Source organism: Trichomycterus rosablanca, chromosome 1 (genome assembly GCF_030014385.1).
Source record: "Trichomycterus rosablanca isolate fTriRos1 chromosome 1, fTriRos1.hap1, whole genome shotgun sequence".
NCBI classification, from domain to species: domain Eukaryota; kingdom Metazoa; phylum Chordata; class Actinopteri; order Siluriformes; family Trichomycteridae; genus Trichomycterus; species Trichomycterus rosablanca.
Genome location: NC_085988.1, coordinates 79,021,473 through 79,047,183, shown reverse-complemented (window position 1 = coordinate 79,047,183; position 25,711 = coordinate 79,021,473). Strand labels below are relative to the sequence as shown.

At 40.9% G+C, this 25,711-nt stretch overlaps 1 protein-coding gene across 1 annotated transcript in view; it reads left to right on the top strand.

Moving 5' to 3' along the window:
• Positions 1–24,142, top strand: part of gramd4a (GRAM domain containing 4a) — a 65,081-nt gene extending 40,939 nt beyond the window's left edge. Inside the window, exons 4-20 of the mRNA XM_063006847.1 lie at positions 3,463–3,583; positions 6,347–6,408; positions 6,809–6,944; positions 9,630–9,655; positions 9,758–9,849; positions 10,071–10,162; positions 10,792–10,840; positions 12,409–12,480; positions 12,600–12,643; positions 14,164–14,273; positions 15,623–15,777; positions 17,106–17,123; positions 19,826–19,970; positions 21,181–21,274; positions 22,184–22,274; positions 22,386–22,454; positions 23,747–24,142. Of these exons, the coding sequence (XP_062862917.1) occupies positions 3,463–3,583; positions 6,347–6,408; positions 6,809–6,944; positions 9,630–9,655; positions 9,758–9,849; positions 10,071–10,162; positions 10,792–10,840; positions 12,409–12,480; positions 12,600–12,643; positions 14,164–14,273; positions 15,623–15,777; positions 17,106–17,123; positions 19,826–19,970; positions 21,181–21,274; positions 22,184–22,274; positions 22,386–22,454; positions 23,747–23,845 (1,475 nt within the window). The 3' untranslated portion in view covers positions 23,846–24,142. The remainder of the gene's footprint in view (positions 1–3,462; positions 3,584–6,346; positions 6,409–6,808; positions 6,945–9,629; positions 9,656–9,757; positions 9,850–10,070; positions 10,163–10,791; positions 10,841–12,408; positions 12,481–12,599; positions 12,644–14,163; positions 14,274–15,622; positions 15,778–17,105; positions 17,124–19,825; positions 19,971–21,180; positions 21,275–22,183; positions 22,275–22,385; positions 22,455–23,746) is intronic.
• The last annotated feature ends 1,569 nt before the right edge of the window (positions 24,143–25,711 follow it).

The following is a 25,711-nucleotide window of genomic DNA, read 5'->3' as shown; positions in this document are numbered from 1 at the left end:
AATAATCTCCTCTATCAGCTTTTGTGAGCAGCATAGTGTTCTTGTACCATGGATATAACACACATTGAACACTTGAATCTCTGGGTGGTGTTTATATAACGCATCTCAGCTGAAGCAGATAAAGGGTGGTTATTGATTCCCAATGCTGCATGTTGTAACCCACCTTGGGTCAAAGGGAATATTAGTAGGAGGTGATAGTCATATTTCTTGATCGTAGGGCTAAATCTTTGCATCACTTCAAAGCCTGTGCAGTATTTAATTGGTTGTAAGCCAGGGCATGTGAGTCAGACCAACATCAGTGCCTGACCTTACTTTTTCTTTGACTGAATGGACACAGAAGCTCTTTAAAAGCCCTCCTAGAAAAGAAGAGACTGTTATAGCCACGAAGCAGGGGCGCAACTCTATATTAATGCACTTAGAGTTGGAATAAACTGTCTTAGAACACCATGGTCAGGTGTCCACATACTTTTGGCCTTATTGTCTAGGTTTGGATCTCGTCCATATTGCACAAGTGCTGACCTCTTTGCACTGCTGGAGATATATTTGGATTAGAACCAGGTCAGTCTGACTCACTTTGCTCTTGTTTGTCTCCAGATCCAGAAGAATTCAGGCTTCAGCATTTCTAAGTTCACATCATGAAAACTTCTGCACAGCTCTGAGGAGCTCAGACTCGATCAGACTTCCTAAAGCGAACAATTTCATGCACTCCTGCATAATCAGAATCTGTTGCTGTCTGAGGGTAGAGTAAAACTTGAGTCTCGGCTAAGCGAGTAGACCCCCTGCGGCCCTATAATTCCCCTCTCACATTTGCAGTAATGACCCTCTCTATGGGGCGTACAGTCCAATAATAACAGACCTTTGTTTTGGTTCACTCACTGTGCCTTTCATGCCTGTTGAAAGGGACTGAGGCTTTTGCACTAAAATATTTATGCTAGACTGCTAGCATAGCTGGAGGTGTACATCGGATGAGGGGTTATTCAGAGTAATGCTGGATGGACTGATGAGTTGATGAAGTGTGAGTGCTGAGTTAATAAGTTGCTTTTAAATCATTATATGGGCCATCAATCATTTATCTTTCTTTGGGGACATTAAGCATATATTAGACAGTACAGTAGTGGAAAAACTAACCACCATCTTAATTTTAATAATTATTATTGAAGGAAAAAGGTATCCAGCACCGTGGGTGCCTTCCCCGCACCTGCAAGAATAAAAAATGAACCCAGTTTGCGGGATGCTTAACTATGGTAGAACACTACTGTGGCTTAAAATCCACAAGCAATAGGCTAAAGGGAAAATAAAAGTAGTAGTCGAAATAACAGAAAAAACTAAAGTAACAAGCCCAGCACACAACGGAGAAAGTGGACAGAAAAGGGACAGCACAGAAATTAAAACTGTTCTTCACAATATGGCAAGATGCTGAAAGCACCTTTGAGAACCCATTTCTCAAAAAAAGGAAAGAAAAGAAAACCCAGAATAAACCCCAGGCTACCAACTGGTGCAGCTCATTCCCAGTGTGGGCCCAGATGTGGGGTCCGCTCTGGAAAAAGGTCCATCATGCTGCCTCTGAGGCAGCTCGCTTCTTCAGGGCGGTTTCTTTGTGAAACATAAGTTGAGTTCCCAGAAAAAAATAAATGTGCAGGCATTATGCAGCAGCAGAAAACCGGACCAGTTGAAGTCCAGCATCACAGGTTGCCAACAGAGGAGCCGGGCAACTCTGAGGAAGAAACTGTGATAAATAGAAACACTTGCCTGGAGTGAATAAACACAGCTTAAAAAATAGAAGTGAATAAGGAGTTGGAAGTCGGAGTGTGGAAAGAAAGCATTCTCATGTTTGTTTAGGATCTTCAGTTACTTGATCAAGAGGAAATCTGCTCTGAATTATTTGGCTGTGACTGACTGGTTTGCAGAAGCAGACATGCACCGCATAGCATGTCAGCCACTCAGACCTGCACTGTTCTCTTGGTGTACAGAAGACATGCCACACACGCACCTGCCCATGTTTAAGACTACGAAACATCATATGGAGCACTACATTGAACATTATATTAACTATGGATCAATACTGAACACAGGTTGAGCAGTCTTTGTTGCTACTCGTGTCTCAATGAGGAACCCCCTTTTAAAGTCACAGATCTTCTCTTGCCATCTTGATTCAAAATTAAGGTTGTCTGTCTGCTGTGTTTTTTTCTACATGCCGTTTAGCATGATGGGATGTTAATTGCTCAAACCTTTAAGAAATCTGAAGAATTGATGTCTGGCTGATCTGTTTATAAGGTTGCAAAGTATTTTAATCATTCTCACTATTACATTATTCTCAGCCTTTATTAGTGATTAACAAGCCATGTAGCCATGTGTGTACGTACATGTATGCACATGCATGTGTATATGTATATCTACACACCGATCAGCCATAACATTAAAACCACCTCCTTGTTTCTACACTCACTGTCCATTTTATCAGCTCCACTTACCATATAGAAGCACTTTGTAGTTCTACAATTACTGAATGTAGTCCATCCGTTTCTCTACATGCTTTGTTACCCCCCTTTCATGCTGTTCTTCAATGGTCAGGACTCCCCCAGGACCACCACAGAGTAGGTATTATTTGGCTGGTGGATCATTCTCAGCACTGCAGTGACACTGACATGGTGGTGGTGTGTTAGTGTGTGTTGTGCTGGTATGAGTGGATAAGACACAGCAGCGCTGATGGAGTTTTTAAACACCTCACTGTCACTGCTTTACATCTACAAGGTGGACCAACTAGGTAGGAGTGTCTAATAGAGTGGACAGTGAGTGGACACGGTATTTAAAAACTCCAGCAGCGCTGCTGTGACTGATCCACTCATACCAGCACAACACACACTAACACACCACCACCATGTCAGTGTCACTGCAGTGCTGAGAATGATCCACCACCTAAATAATACCTACTCTGTGGTGGTCCTGTGGGGGTCCTGACTATTGAAGAACAGCATAAAATCAGGCTGAAAAAGTATGTAGAGAAACAGATTGACTACAGTCAGTAATTGTAGAACTACAAAGTGCTCCTATGTGGTAAGTGGAGCTGATAAAATGGACAGTGAGTGTAGAAACAAGGAGGTGGTTTTAATGTTATGGCTGATCGGTGTGAATCTGAAGCTTAATAATAAACATCTGCTAAATTTGGAAGTAATTCGGAGTGCTAACACTAGCATTCGCTGCTACTGGTCTGACCCTGCTTTATCAGTGTCCTTTGGTTTGTTTGAAATAGCCAGTAGTGCCCCCTGGTGGGCAGACATGTAAACATCAGTCTTTGTTTAACATTCAACCTGACATTTACACGTTTATACCCCTCTACTGAACTCACCATGTCAATCCACTATCAGTCTCATAATACATATGTTGTGTTTGTTGCAATTTTAACACATTTTAAGCTGTGCACGTTTATTGGTCACTGTCAGATAAGTGTTGTTCACTTTCCAGAGGAGGAGCTGAGGAAGCTGAGAGAGGAGACCAACGTAGAGACGCTCAAGCTGGAGCTCGATAAGGAGCGCTGCAGGAGGCTGGACCTGGAGCAGAAAATGAATGAAGTGCTGAAAACTCGGTGAGTGTTCTGTGAGATGCACAGCAGGTGTTCACGACTTAAAAGGACAAAATAAAATTGTTCATTATTAAAAACATTGATTCTTTAGGAACTGTTTTGTTATGTTGTCAGTGCTGCTCTGTGAATGGTAGCTCTGTATTTGTGTTACATACATGGGAACAAACCATGTCTTGTACTTTTAGTTTTAAATATATTTTTCATCACTTCCTATCACCTTACCCTTCTTTCCCACTGATTGGTCAAAGGCTCTGCAACCGTCTTTAGCTATTAAAATATCATTTTAAATAATTCCACAGACCTCCCAGTCTCTCGCTGCTCTGTCCTAACTTTTAATTAAGATACAGAGTGTGTTTGATAACCTAGTGATCTCTCTACCTAGACAGCATTTTACGTCATCCTGTGTGCGCTCCCGGCAAGGAGGCTGTTTAAAATCCTTAACATGCTCACTACTAAGGTATCTTAAAATTTCAACGCTATTTTGATTCAAACGAGGGACGAGGGAGCATCCGATGCTGCCTTAGCGGTGAAGGCAATCCCATCATTAACATTTACATTTTTGGCATTTAGCAGACGCTCTTATCCAGAGCGACTTACAGAAGTGCTTCCAAGTGCTTTTTTTTTTTAAGGAAATGAATAAGAGTGTTAGTAAGTAAGTACATGTCAGCTTAAGTGTTTAGTAAAAAGGTGATGAGGGTTTTTAATTGTTTTTTGAAGAAAGCAAGAGACTCAGATGTTCGGACAGACAGAGCAAGTTCGTTCCACCACTTGGGTGCAAGTACAGAGAAGAGCCTTGATGCTTGTCTTCCTCGAGTCCTGGGTGGAGGATCAAGTCGAGTGAGACTAGTGGCTCGGAGGTTGCGCGGTACAGAGCGGGGTTTGATTTGACCACGAAGGTAGCTTGGGGCTGGTCATTCAGTAAGGCACAACTTTTCTCACAGAAAAATAAAAAACATGGCGGACGGTGCGGAGAAACGAACGAGTTATTTTCAAACGTTAATAAATTATTATTGATTTTTAATTTGTATAAAGGTGCACAAGTGTCATTTATTTGCAAACTTGAGCTTGTCAGCGAATTAAACCATTTTCGGTACACGGAGGGAGATGTTAGTTGACATGCTAGCGCGTTGTGCCACCTCATCCCATTGGTTTGAATGGCATGAGGCTAACTGTGTTAGCTTAGTTAGCGAAGACTGATGTCATTGCTGTCTGAGTAGCGCGTTCGAATAACCTGCCTTATAAGTCAATGACTTATTAGAATCCTCTCTACTTAGGCAGCTGCCTACGTAGGCAGTCAGACAGCAAGGCAGCTCACTAGGTTTTCGAACACACCCATAGAGTGTGTTTGAAAACCTAGTGAGCTGCCTTGCTGCCTACCTGGACATCTGCCTAAGTAGAGAGGATTCTAACTCATAAGGCAGATTATTTAGATGCACTACTTAGACAGCGATTGCTGTGATTATGTCACTACAGTTTTCGCTTAAAAAGCTAACACAGTTAGTCTCAGGCCATTCAAATCAACGGGATGAGGTGACTTAACCCGCTAGCATGTCAGCTAACATCTCCCTCCGTCTACCGAAAACAGTTAAACTATCACTGACGAGCCTGAATTTACAAATAAATGACACTTGTGCACCTTTATACAAACTAAAAATCAATGAGAATTTATTTACATTTGAAAATAACTCCGCTCGTTGCTCCGCATTCGTCCGGCATATCTGTAAATTTTTTTGTGAGCAAAGTTGTGCTGCACTGAATGCTGGGATTGCATTCACCGCTAAGAAAGCATTGGATGCTTCTCATTTTTCAGTCAGATTATCACTTAGAATTAAGGCACTTCATTAGGCAGCATTTTAAGGCATCTAAGAATTTAGACATGCCTCCTTCTCGGAGCATAACGTAAAATGTCTCTATGTACAGAGCTCACTAGGTTTTTACAGACCCATATTGTACCTTATTTGTAGCATTCTGCATTCCTACATACCCCCTCACTCACTTATATAATCTAGTGACAGATTTCTCACTATTCTTAATAGTAGATTCTTCTCAATGGGAGGCAAATCTTTTAGCGCTAGAGCCTATAAGCTCTGGGGCTCTTTGTCCCAATCTCTTTCTGACTGTACATCTGTTTCCTCTCTTGAAAACATACCTTTTCAATCAGTTATATAGGTTTCTTTTGCATTTCCCCCCAATTTTGTATAACACTACCCCTCTACTGATGCTGACCTCCACTCCTGACCGAGGAGAGCCATGACTAACACACGCCCCCTTTGACACATGTGGAGTACCGACTGCATCTTTTCACCTGCACGAGGCGAGTTCATATGTGGATCAGCTTGTGTACAGAGACACACACCCTGATATCACAGTATACTTGCAGCCAGCAGAGGTTGTAATTGCATCAGTTATGAGGTCCCTTCCGGCACCCTCCCCGAACAACAAGCTAATTGTTGTTCTTGTAGGCGCCCAGCCTGCCGGTAGCAGAGCTGTGATTTGAACCGATGAGTTCGAGATGTCAGCTCTGGTGTGCTAGCGTGTCTTACTGCTGTGCCGCCTGAGCGCTCTATAGTTGGGTTTTTTTGGTAACCTCTCTTGTAAATCGACCTTGAGATTGTGAAAGGTGCTATATAAAACATATTATTATTATTACTGATGTATCCATCGGGAGGTGCTACATAGTTGATAGATATGTTGTTTTGTTGTTTTGCTGGAATGTTGTATAAAATTGTTGGTTATTGAAGTATGCTATTTTTCTTCTGCTATCAGATTAGAAGACTCTCCACCACAACCTTCCCGTAAACAGCAGTCACCATCTGCCAATGGCACAGGTAAGCAAATACAAGTAATGTTTGGATAACAGACATCCTTCTAATGCTGGGGGTTATTAGGTTGCATTTACATGCTAGCCGGCTGTGCCATTGGTTTCTATAAAGTGACAGTGATTCGTAAATTCATTCCCTTTGAGATTTAGAACTGATATTTTAGACGGTAGTTTAAATTTAGAGAGGAGTGTATCTGGGCCAGAGGAACCCTTTAGCATTCGGGGACAGGAGCGAATGTAGAGCAGAAGAGCTTTACACACCATCACAGACACCATCTGAGCAAATTAGGTTAATAGGGCTTGTGCTGGATCTGAACAAGGTGGTGTAGTCATTGACTTTCTGTCTCTCTCGTCTGTGCCTCTGTCTTTGTCTCTCTCTCTGTCTGTATCTCTCTCTCTCTCTTCAGACAAGCAGCAGAAGGAGACGCTGAGCTCTCGGGTGCAGAAGTGGCTCTATGATCGTTTCGGTGTTTACATCGAGGATTTCCGGTTCCAGCAGGAAGAGAACACAGTGGAGCCAGAGGAGCCACTTAGTGCTAAAAGGTAGATGAGCAAAATGAAGGGCCTGACTCAAGAAGGGTTGACATGTGGGTTCCAGGCATGTACAGTATATGTGTCTTTGTGCTCATAAAGACCTAATCAGCCAGACACCACAGAGCAAGCAAACTTACCTCCGGGTTCCTTATTTGTTGGTTTCTTACTTTTGTTTTAGTAGGGCTGCTTCTGCTCTGTGGCGTGTTCAGTTGGGTTTTGGCTTGAATCCAGTCATGTTTACTTATTATACTTAATACAATATACCAGTGGTGTCAAACTCATTTTCACCGAGGGCCACATCTGCATTATGGTGGTCCTCAAAGAGCCGATTGTTACGTATCCTGCTGTGATTGCAGTCACCTTTTAAGTCTTGGACAATTTGTTGATTTTCTTGGAGGCTAAATTCTGTGTTTGGAGTCAAAATGTCAAATTGATACTGTATATTTATAATATACAGTGTATCACAAAAGTGAGTACACCCCTCACATTTCTGTAAATATTTCATTATATCTTTTCATGGGACAACACTATAGAAATGAAACTTGGATATAACTTAGAGTAGTCAGTGTACAGCTTGTATAGCAGTGTAGATTTACTGTCTTCTGAAAATAACTCAACACACAGCCATTAATGTCTAAATAGCTGGCAACATAAGTGAGTACACCCCACAGTGAACATGTCCAAATTGTGCCCAAATGTGTCGTTGTCCCTCCCTGGTGTCATGTGTCAAGGTCCCAGGTGTAAATGGGGAGCAGGGCTGTTAAATTTGGTGTTTTGGGTACAATTCTCTCATACTGGCCACTGGATATTCAACATGGCACCTCATGGCAAAGAACTCTCTGAGGATGTGAGAAATAGAATTGTTGCTCTCCACAAAGATGGCCTGGGCTATAAGAAGATTGCTAACACCCTGAAACTGAGCTACAGCATGGTGGCCAAGGTCATACAGCGGTTTTCCAGGACAGGTTCCACTCGGAACAGGCTTCGCCAGGGTCGACCAAAGAAGTTGAGTCCATGTGTTCGGCGTCATATCCAGAGGTTGGCTTTAAAAAATAGACACATGAGTGCTGCCAGCATTACTGCAGAGGTTGAAGACGTGGGAGGTCAGCCTGTCAGTGCTCAGACCATACGCCGCACACTGCATCAACTCGGTCTGCATGGTCGTCATCCCAGAAGGAAGCTGACGCACAAGAAAGCCAGCAAACAGTTTGCTGAAGACAGGCAGTCCAAGAACATGGATTACTGGAATGCCCTGTGGTCTGACGAGACCAAGATAAACTTGTTTGGCTCAGATGGTGTCCAGCATGTGTGGCGGCGCCCTGGTGAGAAGTACCAAGACAACTGTATCTTGCCTACAGTCAAGCATGGTGGTGGTAGCATCATGGTCTTGGGCTGCATGAGTGTTGCTGGCACTGGGGAGCTGCAGTTCATTGAGGGAAACATGAATTCCAACATGTACTGTGACATTCTGAAACAGAGCATGATCCCCTCCCTTCGAAAACTGGCAGTTTTCCAACAGGATAACGACCCCAAACACAACCTCCAAGATGACAACTGCCTTGCTGAGGAAGCTGAAGGTAAAGGTGATGGACTAAACCCAATTGAGCACCTGTGGCGCATCCTCAAGTGGAAGGTGGAGGAGTTCAAGGTGTCTAACATCCACCAGCTCCGTGATGTCATCATGGAGGAGTGGAAGAGGATTCCAGTAGCAACCTGTGCAGCTCTGGTGAATTCCATGCCCAGGAGGGTTAAGGCAGTGCTGGATAATAATGGTGGTCACACAAAATATTGACACTTTGGGCACAATTTGGACATGTTCACTGTGGGGTGTACTCACTTATGTTGCCAGCCATTTAGACATTAATGGCTGTGTGTTGCGTTATTTTCAGAAGACAGTAAATCTACACTGCTATACAAGTTGTACACTGACTACTCTAAGTTATATCCAAGTTTTATTTCTATAGTGTTGTCCCATGAAAAGATATAGTAAAATATTTGCAGAAATGTGAGGGGTGTACTCACTTTTGTGATACACTGTATATCTACATTTATATTGTACTCCTTTACCACAGATACAACCTCATAACACAAGAGACGTACCGGTTTTTCTTCTTGAAGCACAAACCTGTATTCACTTTCACATCTTTTATTAAATTACCTCCTTCTGCTTCAAGTTTCTCTTCTTGTACACTTTGGGATTATTTGTAAATATTTCTCAACATTGCAGGTCACAAAATCAGCATGCATTGTGAGAGATGCAGTTTATGTAAGATTTTACAATGTATTTTAAGACAATTTGCCTTCGCTAAGAGTCCCCCCCCCCTTCTCAGCTAGACAGACAGACAGCTCCGTCCAAAATACAGTTACGTCGGTTTTATTTGCTTCCCAACTGTACACTGTGTGCGTCGGAATGGAGTAAAACTACAAAATACAAGCAGTAAAAACAATAAACCTAATACAATAGATGCACACAGCTGTAGTCAAGTGTTACATCTAGTACAATATGAAATTTAACCAAACGTAAAGTAGCGCTAACGAGTTTGACACCCCTGATTTGGCCCGCAGGCCTTGAGTTTGACACCCCTGCACTAGACAATAATAACAGCAACAGTATGCATGGGGAAGTGATTTAGCTGGCTGAGATTCACTCTCCTCTGAATCACAGGTTTAATTCTGTGTGGTTGTTTTTTACAGGTTAACAGAAAACATGAGACGACTTAGTAAGTAATCATACATCTTTATGTGTATTGTCTTTTAAATGAGTTTGTAATTGTATTTAAGATGCTAATGCTGGCATCTTTGTGTGTGTTCATTGTACACAGAACGAGGTGCCAGACCTGTAACTAACTTTCTGAGGAACCTGTCAGCCTTATCCAACTGGCACTCAGTGTACACGTCAGCTATTGCCTTTATAGTGAGTGTTACCGTTACCCTACATGGTCACAACTTATTGGACAGTTCTTAATATTTTATTAAACATCTGTGGGCATTCACTCTGTTATAACAGTGCTAGAACATTTTTCACCTCCTGAGAAGAAAGACCAGCCTGTAGTGGCCACTTTGCTTAATCGCAAACCATTTATTTTAGAGTTCTTTAACAAAATTGATAAAAAACTGTGTGTGTGTGTGTTCTAGGTCTATATGAATGCTGCATGGTATGGCTGGGCCATTCCTATGTTCCTGTTTTTAGCCATCCTGAGGTTATCGTTGAATTACCTCATTGCAAGGTAAAAAACGCTAACACATTTCACTTCCTCGTTTAGTTTATTAGCTATTCTGGTAATGAGTGAATAATTGTAATCCTCAGTAAATAAGAAACTCAATTTCCTAACCTTAGCAACCTTAGCAAGTCTCTTGTGTCCTGTGTGTTAATTAAACACCCCAAAGTGTTTGCTCCACCCTAAGATTGATTCCTTCTGAGCTATTATGCTTCTATTTTTTAAATTCTGCTTTTTGTGCAGTCTGATGATGCTGATATAAATAACTATATGATTCCTGCAATCATTATCTAAATAAAATAAGCAGGGCTATGCTATGAAGGCGTTACAGGCTGGTAGATTAATATCTAAGTTTAACTCTTGTGTGGGAGTGTTTTTTTTTCAAATAGGTATCAGACACTCTAAAGAAAAAATAGCATGTTTCAACTAATAAATAAATATAGCACTGTTAATAAAGTACATGCCTAGTGAGTAGCGCTTCGGGCTGTCAATCAGAAGGTTGAGTGTTCAAATCCCAGTTTTACCATGCAGCCGCTGTTGGGCCCTTGAGCAAGACCCTTAACCCTCTTAGCTCCATTTGGCCCCTGCTTTATTTAATATGTAATAGTAAAAATGATTGTCTTACTCTCGTTCTGCAGAGGGTGGAGGATTCAGTGGAGTATTGTGCCTGAAGTTTCTGAACCTGTGGTGAGTGTGATCTATGTTTTGGGATGTGATCTTTCTGTATCTGAATATACAATATACCAGGCATGTCCAAAGTCCGAGGTCGGATTTAATACAGCCCGCGTCTTCTGTCTTAAATTGCATTATTTGTATTCGCCAGCACAGTCAAACAGAAAAAAAATACATATTACAAATTGAACATGCAATTCCTCTTTTTACCAGATAGTGGCAGCACTGTGTAAGTACGCATTCACAAGAGAAGCGGCAAAACCGCGAATAAGACGTACTTACTGATATGACTAATACAGACATCCCAAGTTGCAAAAACTCATTTCAGGGAGGTACCCCCGGACCCGGACCCCGACCCCCCAAGCCCCCAGATAGTGTGAAAGGTAATAGATTTATGTTCCATACATAGTGCACTAGATTGTATATTAGAAAAGAATTTATGTTCCTTACTTAGTGCACTAGATAATACACTTATGTTTCTTACATAATGCTTTAGGTAGCGTAAGGGTTAACGGATTTAGGTTCCCTACATAGTGCACTAAATTGTATATCAGATAACGGATTTATGTTCCCTACATAGTGCACTAGATAATATTTTAGATATGAATTTATGTTCCCTACGTAGTGCACTAGATAGTGAATTAGACAATTGGTTTATGTTCCCTACATAGTGCACTAGATAATGTATTAGATAACGCATTCATGTTCACTACATAGTGCACTAGAAAGTATAACTAGATGATGATTTGTGTTCCTTACATACTGCACTAGATAGTGTATTACATAATTGATTTATGTTTCCTACACAGTGCGCTAGATTGTATATCAGATAACGGATTTAATACACGATCGGGAATAAAGTCTGTGTGGCCTGCGTGCGCGTTTGTGTCGCTCTTGGCCGCTCGTTCTAGATTCCGGGAGATTTTATCGGACTTGCGGGCATCATGGAGCCACTATGTATATGCGGGAGACTCCCGGAACTTCCGGGAGACTTGGGATGTCTGCTAATAAAAGAGACGCGGGCCGTACAAACAACGATTAACGTGAACAAAATTTAACGTGGCGTATTGTACTAAAATAACGACCTAAGAATTTCAGTGGTAGAGAAAACTTGACCAGTAATAATTTGGAGAAACTTAGTGTTACTGTGTCTTTCTTTTAGTACATCAAGCCATGTTAACCTTTTTCCACGATAACCTTTTTAAAGTGACTCCTACCTACGTGACATGTTACGCATGTCAGCCACTGCTCTTGAACCAAACCTGCCTTGCGTACTAAGATTGCAGTTCTGAAAGTTTTAAATTACTGTTAGAAATTCAGATAGCCTTTTCTGTATGTTCTGATTTGTTCATCTGAATGCTTACATTTGGTTACTTTGTTTGCTGTGTAAAAATAAAATGATTAAATAACAGTGTAATTAAATGCATATTTTACTGTTTAAAATAATGTCATCAGGGACTGTTGGCCCTCGAGCACTTTCACATTATCAAATCTGGCCCTCCTAGAATAAAGTTTGGACACCACTGCAATATATATTTTAAAGGACTTCTTTTTCATATTTGTTTCTTTGTTTCTGAGATTAGGAACCTCCAAAAGAAGACCTGACTGTGTCTGAAAAGTTTCAGTTAGTTCTTGATGTTGCACAAAAAGCACAGGTATCATCATCATTGTCAACTCTAAATAATAATTACATATAAATATGAGTATTGCTGTGTGCTTTTGTAATTAGATCGTTTATGTAATTATCAGTACACATGTGGCTCTGTTTTCACAGAATATTTTTGGAAAGATGGCAGATGTTTTGGAGAAAATAAAAAAGTAAGTATTGAGTAAATGCAATGGTGTAAAAATACTCACTGTTATGTAATACTTGCTGTATGTTTATGTAAACATTTTAAAATAATTAAACCTGCCATGGGAAGTTAAACCAGCCTAGCTAGGTGTAATGTAGCGTGGGTTAAAAAGGAGGCAGCACGCATTTGCATAAAATTGCTGTTAAGATTCTGGATTGAAGTCCCGTTACTGTTAAATTGCCACTGATTGGCCCCTGAAGTAGTCACAAGACACTTTGTATAAAAGCATCTGCTAAATGCTATGTATGTACAATAAAAATGGGCATGGTGTAGTGTGTTAGCTCAGTGGTAAAGGTCCTGGATTCAAGCCCCGTCACCGCTAATGCCTAGTTTACGCTACACGATTCTTGCCCTGATTTTCCGACTGGTCGGCGCTAGATGGGGCAGCTTGGAGGAAACTCGGCGTTTGCTCGGTGATCGAAACTCGGCTCTTGATCGCTATGTGTGAACTGCTCAACAACTCGATCTGAGCGGCTCGGATTGAAGAAAAATATCTAGCATGTTAAATATCAGGATATCAGTCGGCCGACTGGCAGTGAGTGCGGTGTCGAACTACAGCCAATTATAACGCAGAATACAGGGTTTGGAAACCATGGGGAGGACTTGTAATAAGGTGGGACAGGGGCATAATATAGTTTCTATCAGACGCAAGTTTTACAGTATTTATAACCTAACAACGCTGCATTGCAAAAAATATTTATTAACCTCCGACTCACTACAGAACAGACAATCCCTGTTGTTCGTGTTGCCAAATCCACTCAAATTCATTTATTTTTCCTCTTTGCTTTTACGCTGCACATCAGCTCACAAACAACTTTGATCGCTCGCTTCTTGTTGGCATGCATTTTTGGACGTGGTATCATTAAACCCCTCGGCACTTCTTGCATTTGTTTATGTGACAAAACATAGTTTGGGAGACCAGAGAAGCTCGCCTGCAATTCCAGGTGGTGATAGATCGTGTAGTGTGAAAGCCACACCGACTTGAAAGACTCTCGATTACAAGAGATTCAGTTGTGTAGTGTGAACTGTACAGCGACCTGATGACTTGGAAATTCGTGTAGTGTGAACTTGGCATAAGTTGCCACTGTTGGGCCCCTGAGCTAGTAATCATAGGCCCTTTGTATAAAACCATCTGCCAAATGAGTAATACATGTACATTAAAATGAGCATGGTGTTCTGTGCACATGCCCAAACCATCTCAATCTGACCTCCATAACTTTGTCTTTAAAACCTTCTACCTCCACCGTTTCTCTATTAAACTCCTTCCTAATCTTGTCCACCCTCGTCACTCCATAGCATCTTCATCTCTGCTACCTTCAGCTCCCTGTCCTGTCTTTTTATTAGTGCCACCACATTTAAGCTTTTGAATCATGGTCAGGCTGGTTTAGTCCACAATGTCTGCAGCAATATGAGCTTATTAAGATGACAGTGTCAGTAGGTTTACTTTTGTGTTATTGTGTGTGTGTGTGTGTGTTTATGTGGTAGTCTGTTCATGTGGGTGCAGCCGGAGAGCACTCAGAAGTTATATATCGGTCTGTGGGTGGCCTTCATTTCGTCCTGCGTCCTGCCCTACAAACTCGTGGGCTTCCTTATCGGTAACACACACACACACACACACACACACACACACACACACACACACACACACACTAGCATACACGGTTATTATGTTAGGTTAGGTTGGCTGTTGAGATTGAATAAGGCTTGTCTCACAGTCACCATTCATTTGGTGTAAAGCTGTTGCTTGAAAAATAAAGCTCCCAATAAATAGTTCTTAGCACTTAAAGTTAAAAATGTGTGATTGTATATATCATATGACATTGCCATAGTCAAAAAATCTCCAAACCCTTCAGTATGATCAGATTTATTTTTCAAGTTTATGAGCTTATGCTTGGAGCAACTGAGCAGCACCTATGTACTGGAAAAAGGTAAATAAACATTTGAATAGACCAATATAGGGGTTTGTACTACTAGGTATGTTGTGTAATTTTGTCTGCTGGACAATAGTATTATATCCTATTTAAAGAGTGGCTCGGTGGGTAGCACTGTTGCCTCACAGCGAGAAGGTCCTGAGTTTGATTCCCAGTTGAAGTGATCAATTCTGTGTGGAGTTTGCATGTTCTTCCAGTGTCTGTGTGGGTTTACTTCAGGAGCTCTGCTTTCCTCTAGTACAAAATGTGAGGTGAATTGGAGAAACAAAATTGCATGTGACTGTGTATAACATTGTTCTTAAACTGATGAATCATGTGTTACCTACCTGTAAACTACCTGTTTTGTAAAAGGGAACCAAAGTGTAAAACATGACATAAGAAAATCCCAATAATGGTGCTCAGGTGGCACAGCGTTAAAACGCACTAGTACACCAGAGCTGACATCTCAAACTTGTGAGTTCGAATCTCAGCTCTGCTACCAGCAGGTTGGGCGCCTACATAATCATCCATTGGGTTGGCTGATCGATAGCGCCTGCACAAAGACAGAAGATAATGTAGATCAGTGTGTGACTCTCCATACACAAGCACCATATGAATCTGCCTCATGCAGGGAAATAGAAGCAGCCAGCTACTGCTACTGTTGAAAGGGGTCTGTGTGTTAGTCACGGCTCTCCCCAGTCAGGAGTGGAGGTCATCAGCAGTAGAGAAGACACGGAATGCAATGGGGTACTTCGACATGAGTAGGAGAAAGATTGGGGAAAATGTAAAAAAATCCTAATAAACTAGTATTGTGATACATCTATTATTATACACTGTGTGTGAGGGTAATAGGTTCCTAACTCAATGCCAAATTTTGGTTTGTACTAGTTGTCGAATATGACTTAGCTGTTTAAATAAAGATGAATTAAATGAAGATGAAGCAAACAGAATATAATGATACATATTATTTATGAAAACAGTAAGCCATATTTTGCCATACTATGCATCACTAATACGCATATTTCATCTGCCAGGGCTGTATGCGGGCATCAAATTTTTCATCATCGACTTCCTGTTTAAGAGCTGTCCCAAGCTGAGGGACAAGTATGATACGCCTTACATCGTGTGGATCAACCTTCCTACAGACCCTCAGCTCAAAGAGCGCAGCAATGCCACCCTGTGCAGACGGGTATGACACCAAAAACATCACATTCTCCATGGTCTTACTAACCTTACATATGCTGGGATTCAGAGCAGTTCAAATTAGGTTTAGTTTTATATTGTTTAAAGAAAAATCACTTATATTTAATGTTTTCCTTTGAACTGTAGCTGTGTAGTAAAAAGTGTGCCTGACTTTGTATGTGCCAACAAAGGTGTGTGTGTGTGTGTGTGTTGTCTAATTCTTCTCTTCATGCTTTACCATACATGAAGAATGAGGCTTAGCACTGTCTTACTGGAATAACCATGAACTTCCTGGGAAAAGCATGTGGCAGCATGTGTTGCTTTAAAATAAAAAGAAATGTGCCTCGTATTAATGGTACATTCACAAATATGCAAGCCACCCATGTCATGGGCACTGGTATACCTCAATACTATGATTTTGGCTTTGGTATGAAGTACTCAACAGGCACTGGGAGCTTAGTGGTTAAGCTACTCACTATTGAGCCCTTGAGCAAGGCTCTAAACCCTCAGTCATACTAAGTTGTATTCAGTCACAATTGTAAGTGACTTTGGATAAAAGCATCTGCTAAATGCCACAATTGTAACTGAGCTCAGGCTCAGGTGTCAGGGGACATGTGTTAGTGCCCCTAACACATGCCCCCCGACACGTGTGCATTAGCCGACTGCTTCATTTCATCTATTGATTTCATTTCATGTCATACTGAACTGTGTTTAGTCACAATTGTAAGTCACTTTGGATAAAAGCATCTGCTAAATGCCACAATTGTAACTGAGTGCATGCTTAGGTGTCAGGGGCACTAACACATGCCCCCCTGACACGTGTGCATTAGCCGACTGTTTCATTTCATCTATTGATTTCATTTCAGGGCAGTTGTAGCCTAGTAGTTAAGGAACTGGACTAGTAATTAAAAGGTTGCTGGTTCAAGCCCCATTACTGCCAGGTTGCCACTGTTGGGCCTCTAAGCAAGGCCCTTAACCTTCAGTTGCTTAGACAATATACTGTCACAGTATTGTAAGTCACTTTGGATAAAAGTGTCTGCTAAATGCCAAAAATGTAAATGTCATCTACACGAGGCGGGTTCATATGCGTATCCATATTGCTCACATCTTTTGCCCCATTGATCAGCAAGCAAAGGTCGTTATGGCAACAGTTATAAAGCATCCCCTACTGACCTCCCACCCTCGGACTTAGCCAATCATTGTCCATATAGATGCCCAGCAACAGGTGTATACATGTGTGTGTGTGTTTAAAGGTGTGTCTGATCATGGTGAGAATCTCTGAGTGAGTTTGTGTCACACCTCCTTTCTCTTCTGCTCTCTCTCTCTTTCTCTCAGCTGTCTTGGTGTGAGAAGGTAGGGACTCTGGTGTGACTACCAGTGTGTCATAGTGTGTTTGATGCCACCAGTTCACCTTCTTCTCTTTACCTGTCTGTATGAGTAACTATAATCTGAATGGAGACACGTCTTGCTATAACTGGTGTCTGTGCAAAAAATTGATCAAAATGGCTCATTTATATTAGTTACTATTACAGAGTCATAGGTCCATATTTCTTGTTTTTATTGAGTTTTTGTATTTAGTTACTAAGCGGGTCATGTGATATAAACAGCAGCGCATTTTGATCCATTTTCACGGACAGCATCCTGTATATGATTGCCATTTGTGGGTACATGAACTTTACTTCAGGACAAATGCTGTATTTTCTGGACTATGCTGCATGTAATAGATGTACTTCTTTAGTATTCACACTTAAATAATTCAACATTTCTTAAAAGCTTTAAGTTAATGTGAACATTTTCAGTACAACAGAAGTCATGCTTCTGCCAATATCTTCAGAAATAAGTGGACATGTAGCAGCTTTGCATCATAACATTTTATTAGCATGTCCAAATGCATTAAACGAAAAAGTTGTCTTGCTAAGTATTTATTTTGTTTTGAGAGGATTTGTGCTTTTCTCCATTAAACACTTGAGTTTATAGATCCATGGTAAAGCAGCCAATTATACCAATTTAAATACCTACAGAACATGGCGCCCAGGTGGCGCAGCGGGATTTTCCGCTAGCACACCAGTGCCGAGATTCTGAACTCCTCGGTTCGAAACTCGGCGTTGCCACCAGTCGGCTGGGCGCCATTTGGCGGGCATAATTGGCAGTGCCTGCAGCAGATACTAATTGGTCACCGTATCTGCAGGGTGGGGGTGTGGGTGGGATTTTCATACACTGTGTAAGGACCCTGATTGACGGAAGAGACGCCTGTGCATAATGCAGGGGCGAGAAGAGGCGTGTACAGCGACGTGCTCTCCTCGGATTCAATCAGGTATCCCTCAGCAGCGGAAAAACAAATTGAATGCGCTAAATCGGGAGGAAAATGGGGAGAAAAGGCTTGAAAAAATACAGAACATGGTGGCTAATCACATCACAGTGCTTAGAATGCTTTAGCCAATGATAGCTCTTTACATTCCACAGCATGGTTGCCAATCCATCCAAAGATAATAAGTATAATTTAGGGCAGATGGAACACAGGTATTTGTCATATATACATATACACATGTACAGTAAAAAGAAAATTCTTTATATGCTTTACTCTTATAACTGCATATTCTGGCTTCTTTGGAAGCTGGAGTCAAAGCCCCATGCAGATGTTGTACAGAGCGATTGGGCGCAATAGGGTTAAAGCAAAAGGTGCCCTTGAGCAAAAGCCAACACTGTCTCTGAAACAGTGACATGATAAAACAGGCCCATCAACTACTACTACTACTCCTCTCCCCCCATTCCCTTCAGGCACAGCCAATGTGCCTGTTTGGGTACCTGGCCAGGCCAACAGCACCACCTGGGATTCAAAATTTAAACTTGATAGATCGAGATCTCAGCAGTGGTGGGCTAGCGAAAGAGGCCACAGTGGCATCTGAGCACCTCAGGGTTGCACTGTTGAAACTCGTGTATGTCTGGTACACGTCAAACACACCTAGTGTGGATTAAAAGGCATGGACTAAAAAAAGTGCTGAAAGGAAAACCGTCAGTACATTAAGTACAGTCATGTTGATATACACACATGCTTTTGGTCTAAGCAGCGGAATTTGGGAGTTGTGTGTTCTATAAAATACTTTGCAGTAATTTATAGTCCAGAAAATATGGTACAAATTTAATTATAATACAAATCAAATTACTGGTCTCCTACAAGTATGTACAAAAGGAATAGATGAGGTAAGTGTAATGTATAGAATAATAGTATAGTATAATAATGATATTGTAGATATAGCGGTAGTTTAAATTTCTTTTAGCCACGTATAGACTAGGTGTTTATTGTATCCTCCCTGTTCATGTAGGAAATCCTTTTATAGATTAAACATAGAGAATAGAGATGGGCATGAGCATGGGTTTATTCACACTGAACGGCATGACTACGTACCTACATCTAATAATCAGTATAGAATCATCAGTATACCCACTAACTATCATACTGTGGGTGAACTTGCACTGGAATGAACATTTAATCCAAATAATAATGATAATCTAGTGCAGATGGAACACCTTTATCTGTCATGAAAAGCTTTTTCCGCATACGCCAGTTTTGTAAGAAGCTAAGGTCAGAGCCCAGGGTCAGCCATAGTATGGTGCCCCTGGAGCTGAGGGGGTTAAGGGCCTTGTTTAAGGGCCCAATAGTAGCTGCATTGCAGAGGCAGGATTCAAATTCACAACCTTCCAGTTGGTAACCCACAGTTTTACCCACTAGGCTAACACTGATTATCATTATTATTATTATTATTATTAACTATAATATAATTATGGGTAATTATGGACTGGAATGCACATTTAACGCAAATACTAAACACACTAACGTTTCGGACCTAATTTGGATACCCGTCTTAATTATGACGTGAGCATTTTTCAGAGCATTTCTGTCATGTTTATGGTGGATTTGCTTTGAGCAGAATTTCATATGCAGGATTTATTAGAAACTCTTATTATGGTTATTACGGAAAAGAAGACCTTAAAGAATGCAAGAATTTGCCGTTTTAATGTTTGACGGTTTAAATTCTTCATTTTTTTGTGTGCAGGTCCAGCCGGTGGTATCACGGAGTAACTTACCAACCATTCAATCGGGACTGAACAGAGAGGAGGACAGCGGACGTGCCCACAACCCTAAGAAAGGAGCCTTCCACGAGATCTTCAACCTGCCCGAATCAGAAAGGCCTCTTCAAGGTGCGTCTTACTAAAGTTTACACTACACGACTTTCGGAGCTGCCACGTCGCTGTACAGTTCACACTGCACAACTTGATCTCTTGTTATCGGGAGTCTTTTAAGTTGTAACTACATGACTGATCAGCGATAGGGGGGTCACACATTACACCATCTACCATCAGGAGGAATCACAGACGAGTCTATCTGGTCTGCCAAACTATGTTTTGTCACGAGAACACACACGAGAAGTGACAGTAGGGACTGTCTGTTTTGTACAGAGAGTTGAAGGGAAATAAATATTTTTTGCAATGCAGCTTTGGTATTATGGTTTGTCTTGGACAACAAGTCACAAATACTGTAAAGCTTGTTTGTGTGCTGATGTATCTTGATATAAACTATATTATGCACCTGTTCCACATATTTACGCTCCTCCCCAGGGTTTCCCTTCTGCATTTTGTGTTCATAACAATTCCAACCTTTCACACTACATGATTTTGAGTAGCCAACAGGTCCAGATATTTAGCATGCTAGATATTTTTTCTTGAGTCTGCAAGCGATCGGCGGGCTGCTCGGATTGATTCATTTTTCGAGCCCTGAGTGAACACCGATTTGCCACAGAGCTGCCACATCTAGCGGCGATCTGTCGGCCAGCGAAATTCAGGGCAGAATTGTTGTAGTGTGAACTAGGCATAAGTGGTGAAATCTATTGTGTTTTCTGAGCAACGACTACACATGAACTATTGGCATCTTGGTAAAAAATGGGTAAAAATTCAAGATTTTTTTTTTGCGGTCAATTAACTCTCACACTAAAATTAAATACCTAACATACACTATATGGACAAAAGTATTGGGACACCCCTTCTAATTACTGAATTCATGTCTTTTCATTGCACAACAGTTGTTAACAGGTGTAATAAATCAGTTATATAAAAGATTATTATATAAATTATAAGCTTCTGTTACCTTGATGTTAAGATAAGATAAGATCATCCTTTATTAGTCCCACAGTGGGAAAATTCACAGTGTTGCAGCAGCGAAGGGATAGCAAGGCACTCAGTACAAAAAATAAACAAATAAGCAGTACAATGTATAACAATATAGACATTTTCAATAATAAAAAAAGAGTAAAAAAACTCTGAAAATATTTACAGATAATTGCACATGGGAAAATGTTGCACATTATAATTTCACATGTGTTGTATTAATTGTCAGTATATTCTGTTTATACAGTGTGTGAAAATGGATGGAGGTGCTGTTTAATAAATCGGGACCGCAAGATGCCCACTGACTACATTCGCAATGGATTTCTCTATGTTACTGAGGAGTAAGGATGCTCTACACACACACACACACACACACACACACACACACACTTTTCAGCACAGTTAACTTTACCAACAATCTTAACTAAGCTTGTTCTTTCAATTAATACATCCTAACTAACAATTGTAAAACGTATAATGTAGACAATGTATTTAGTTTGAACAAAGGGGTGTACCACATAGCACAACTACGAAGGTGGTTTAGTGTCTAATTATCAGAAGAACTTATTTCACACAGCTAAGCTGATTCCAGGCAAGCTGAGTTGTTTAACACAGGGAACCAGGACAGAACCAAATCCAAACAGAGAACAGTGTTTGACATTAAAAGACTTGAACTGATGAATCTTGTGTAACCAGTAACTACCTGTCCTGTCATTAATGTAGCCAAATTGTGTAAAACATGACGTTAAAATCATAATAAATAAATAAAATATTTCACTAGTGTAAGCAAAGCTAAATGGCTTAAATTGCCTATTTATTGCAAAAGGGGGCAGATTGTTTCATTATATTCTCTATTTTATTTAAAAATGCTAACACACTTAAAAGCGTTGCTTGTGCCAGTGATTTCCAAATGTCACCCAACCTCATTTGCTGAGGCTCATTTATAAAATAAATGTATTATCTGGACTGTATCTCACATTTCATAATCAGACTGATATTAATATTATTATTAATAATAATAACACCCCTGGGTTAATGGCCTTGCTCAAGGGCCCAAAAGTGGCTGAGTAGCATAGCCAGGATTCAAACCAACAGCCTACAGTTCGATAACTCAAAGCTCAACCCTCTAGGATGCCACTGTCCCTTTTTTAAATTTTGACACATTTCATATTAATCTGACTGCATTTCTTGGTTATTCTTTTACAACCTCAGTTAGTTTCATCATTTGTGATGCTATGCTTCCTCCACAGCTATTTGTGTTTCGAGAGCTCCAGTTCCAGATCCAGCTCCTCCAAAAAGAACAAAGTTATTAAACTTACTGACATCACAGATATCCAAAAGGTTCCTCATTACATTGACATATTTATATTATATTTTATTTTATTATAAATTCTATGTGAGCAAGGTTAGCTTGATTTACTGAGGGTTTTTTGTTTCTGTTTTATTTTACAGTATAAAGTTTTGTCTGTGCTGCCTGGATCTGGAATGGGAATCTCTATTGCTACACCATCAACTCAGAAGGTAAGTTCTGGATTTATTTATTCAGAATAAGCTTTTAAGTTTCTTTTTGAGGATGATGACCTATATTAAAGCTTTTTACTGCTGTATATCTTAATTTTGCTTGGCTTTAAAGAGTAACTTTAGATCTACACACAATCTAGAGAGCTCTGACCTCAGCCCCTATAAACAGCTTTGGAATGAAGTGGAACAACAACTGAGGCTTTCTTGACCAACATCAGTGCCCAGCTACACTAACACTCTTTTAACTGAATTGGCACAAATTTTCACAGATATATTTTAATACCATTTGTTATTAAATGGGACGTCCAACACACTCATGGTCAGATGTACTTTTGGTCATGTGCAAGCCCTAATCAGATAAAGCTGGGACAGTAGGGAAAATGCAAATAAAAGAAAACATAGAGTTTCTAACATTTACTTTGACTTTTATTTGATTGCAGACAGTATGAATCCAAAATATGTTTTGTCTGCTCAACTTCATTTCATTTATTAATTTACATCCATTCATGCATTACAGGTGTGCAACACATTCCAAAAAAGTTAAAACGGGCAATTTGGGGCTAGTAATGAGGTAAAAAAAATAAGTGAATAGAAATTATACTTCAAATAGGTGATGTCTGGTTCCTCTCAAGGTTTCTTCTTGTTATTTTAAGGGAGTTTTTCCTTGCCACTGTCTCACCCTCGGCTTGCTCAACAGGGGTTTTTTGGTCTGTTGGTTCTGGTTTCTGTAGACAATGAGACAATGTTCATTGTAAAAAAGTGCTATATAAATAAATTTGACTTGACTGACTTGACTTGATGTCTTTGGTTCATACTGTCTGAGGCCAAATACAATTCTAAGTAAATGTAAGAAACACCACAGGTTTGGGTCTGATTTGGGGGCTACAGTATAGGTAGCCTGGTATTTAAGGTTCAGTGTGAAAGGGGTTACATTCAGTGTTTATACCACACACTGACCTCACAGCAAGAAGGTCCTGGGTTCGATTCCCAGGTGGAACGCTCTGGGTCCTTTCTGTGTATAGTTTGCATGTTCTCCCCATGTTTGTGTGGGTTTCCTACAGGAGCTCCGGTTTCCTCCCACAGTACAAAGACATGTACGTGTGGTGAGTTGGAGATACAAAATTGTCCATGACTGTGTTTGATATTAAACTTGAACTGATGAATCTCGTGTAACCAGTAACTACCGTTCCTGTTATGAATGTAATCAAAGTGTGTAAAACATGATGTTAAAATACTAAGAAATATATTTTTTTGATCAGTTGATTCATTCAATTCTCCATCTTTTCTTCCAGCCACTGGTGTTTGGTGCCATGATCCACAGAGACGAGGCCTTTGAGGCGATCTTTACTCAGTACATGAAAATCATAACCACAGCCTCGCATGAGACCTAGCCCACCACCAGGCGACCATCAAATCTCCTTCTCTTGTTCCTGTCTTACTAAGCAGGCTTATTGAGAATCGGTCAGTCTGGTGGACTGTGATGGAAGAGCCATATCCAGATGAGCAGTGCATTCCTGCTGGGAATTTTGAACTCATCACGAAGGGCTCGGGGGGGGCCGGACCTCCTCACCTGCCTCAGTATACTTGCTCTGATGAGCAGTGTACTTCTGATTCTGTATGTTTTATTTCATGGCTGACTTTGCACTGGCTGAGCAGGGGGATTTCCTGTGGGATTGCTAGCTACTGACCGTGCCGCTACGACGCTGCAACACTTTGTTAATACTGATAAAGTCGGTTTGTGTTAGTTTCTGTTGTTTCAGACATGCAGAGACATACCTGCACAAGCACATTTAATCTCACACTTGGTCAAAAGCTTTTGCTTCAGATGTCTTTTTGCATCAGATCTAATGATCAGGGATTTAGCATGCATGGAATCTCTACTAAAGACAACGGTACACTGTGGAAAGTCATTTCACATCACAAAAGAATTAAAGGAGGCTAAATCTTAATTAGAACAAAGTTGATGGAACAAGCAAGTTTTAGTACAGCAACATTGCTGTGAAAAAGTATTTGCTCCCTGCCTGATTTCTTTCATATCTTAACATTTTAAAAAGCCAAATACAACCTGATTAAGCACAAAAAACAGTTTTAAAAAATATTTTATGCATTTTCTCCCCTTTTTCTCCCTTTTAGCGTGTCCAATTGCCCGATTGCATCATGCTTCCTCTCCACCAATGCCGATCCCCGCTCTGATTGAGGAGAACGAAGCTAACCCATGCCCCCCTCCGACACGTGGGCAGCAGCCGTATGCATCTTGTCACCTACACTTTGACGAGTGCAATGCGGATCAGCACTGTGTCACGGAGAGACACACCCTGACAGCACTCTTTTCCCATCTTCGTGCAGGCACCATAAATCAGCCAGCAGAGGTCGTAATTGCATTAGTTATGAGAGAGTCCCTATCCGACTTAATCCCACCCCTATCTGAACAACAGGCCAATCGTTGTTCATGTGGTGGCTTAGCCCAGTCGGTAAGGCAGAGCTGAGACTCAGTACAATGTATTCGAGATCCCAGCTCTGGTTCCAGCGTGTTTTTACCGCTGTACCACCTGATCTGCCCACAAAATACAGTTTTAAATGTCTTTTTTTTAATTTTTTTTATTTAAGGTGTAAAAGGTAAATAGTCTAGGGCAGATGGAACATCTTTATTTGTGTACAGTGTACAGTACAATGAAATGCTTTCTTCTGCATAGCCCAGCTTGTAAGGAAGCTGGGGTTAGAGCACAAAGTCAGCCATTGTATGACTCCCCTGGAGCTGAGAGGGTTAAGAACCTTTCTCAAGGGCGCAACAGTGGCTGCGTGGAAGAGCCAGGATTCAATCCCACAACCTTCGAGTTGGTAAGACACAGCTCTGCCCACTAGGCTACCTCTGTCCATCACTAACTGGCCCTGTGTGCAAAAGTGATTTAGCCTTTTAAACTGGATGTGCTTTGGTTAGTAGCAACAACTGCAACCAAACTCCTGTTACTGAACATCAGTGGTTCAGATTGCTGTGAAAGAATCGTGGGTCTTTTATTTCCAGTATTGTATTGATCAAACCAAATTGAAAGACTTTCGATCAAGAAGTGCCTGTTTTAGGTCCTGCCACAGCATTTCAATGAGGTCAACACTTTGACTAGGCCACTCAAGCTACTCAGACGTAGACTTACTTGTGTGCTTTGGATTATCTTGTTGCATAACCCAGCTGTTCTTAAGCTTTATATTATGGACTAATGATCAGTCATTTTCCTTTGGTACTGTTGACATGATTGGATGAA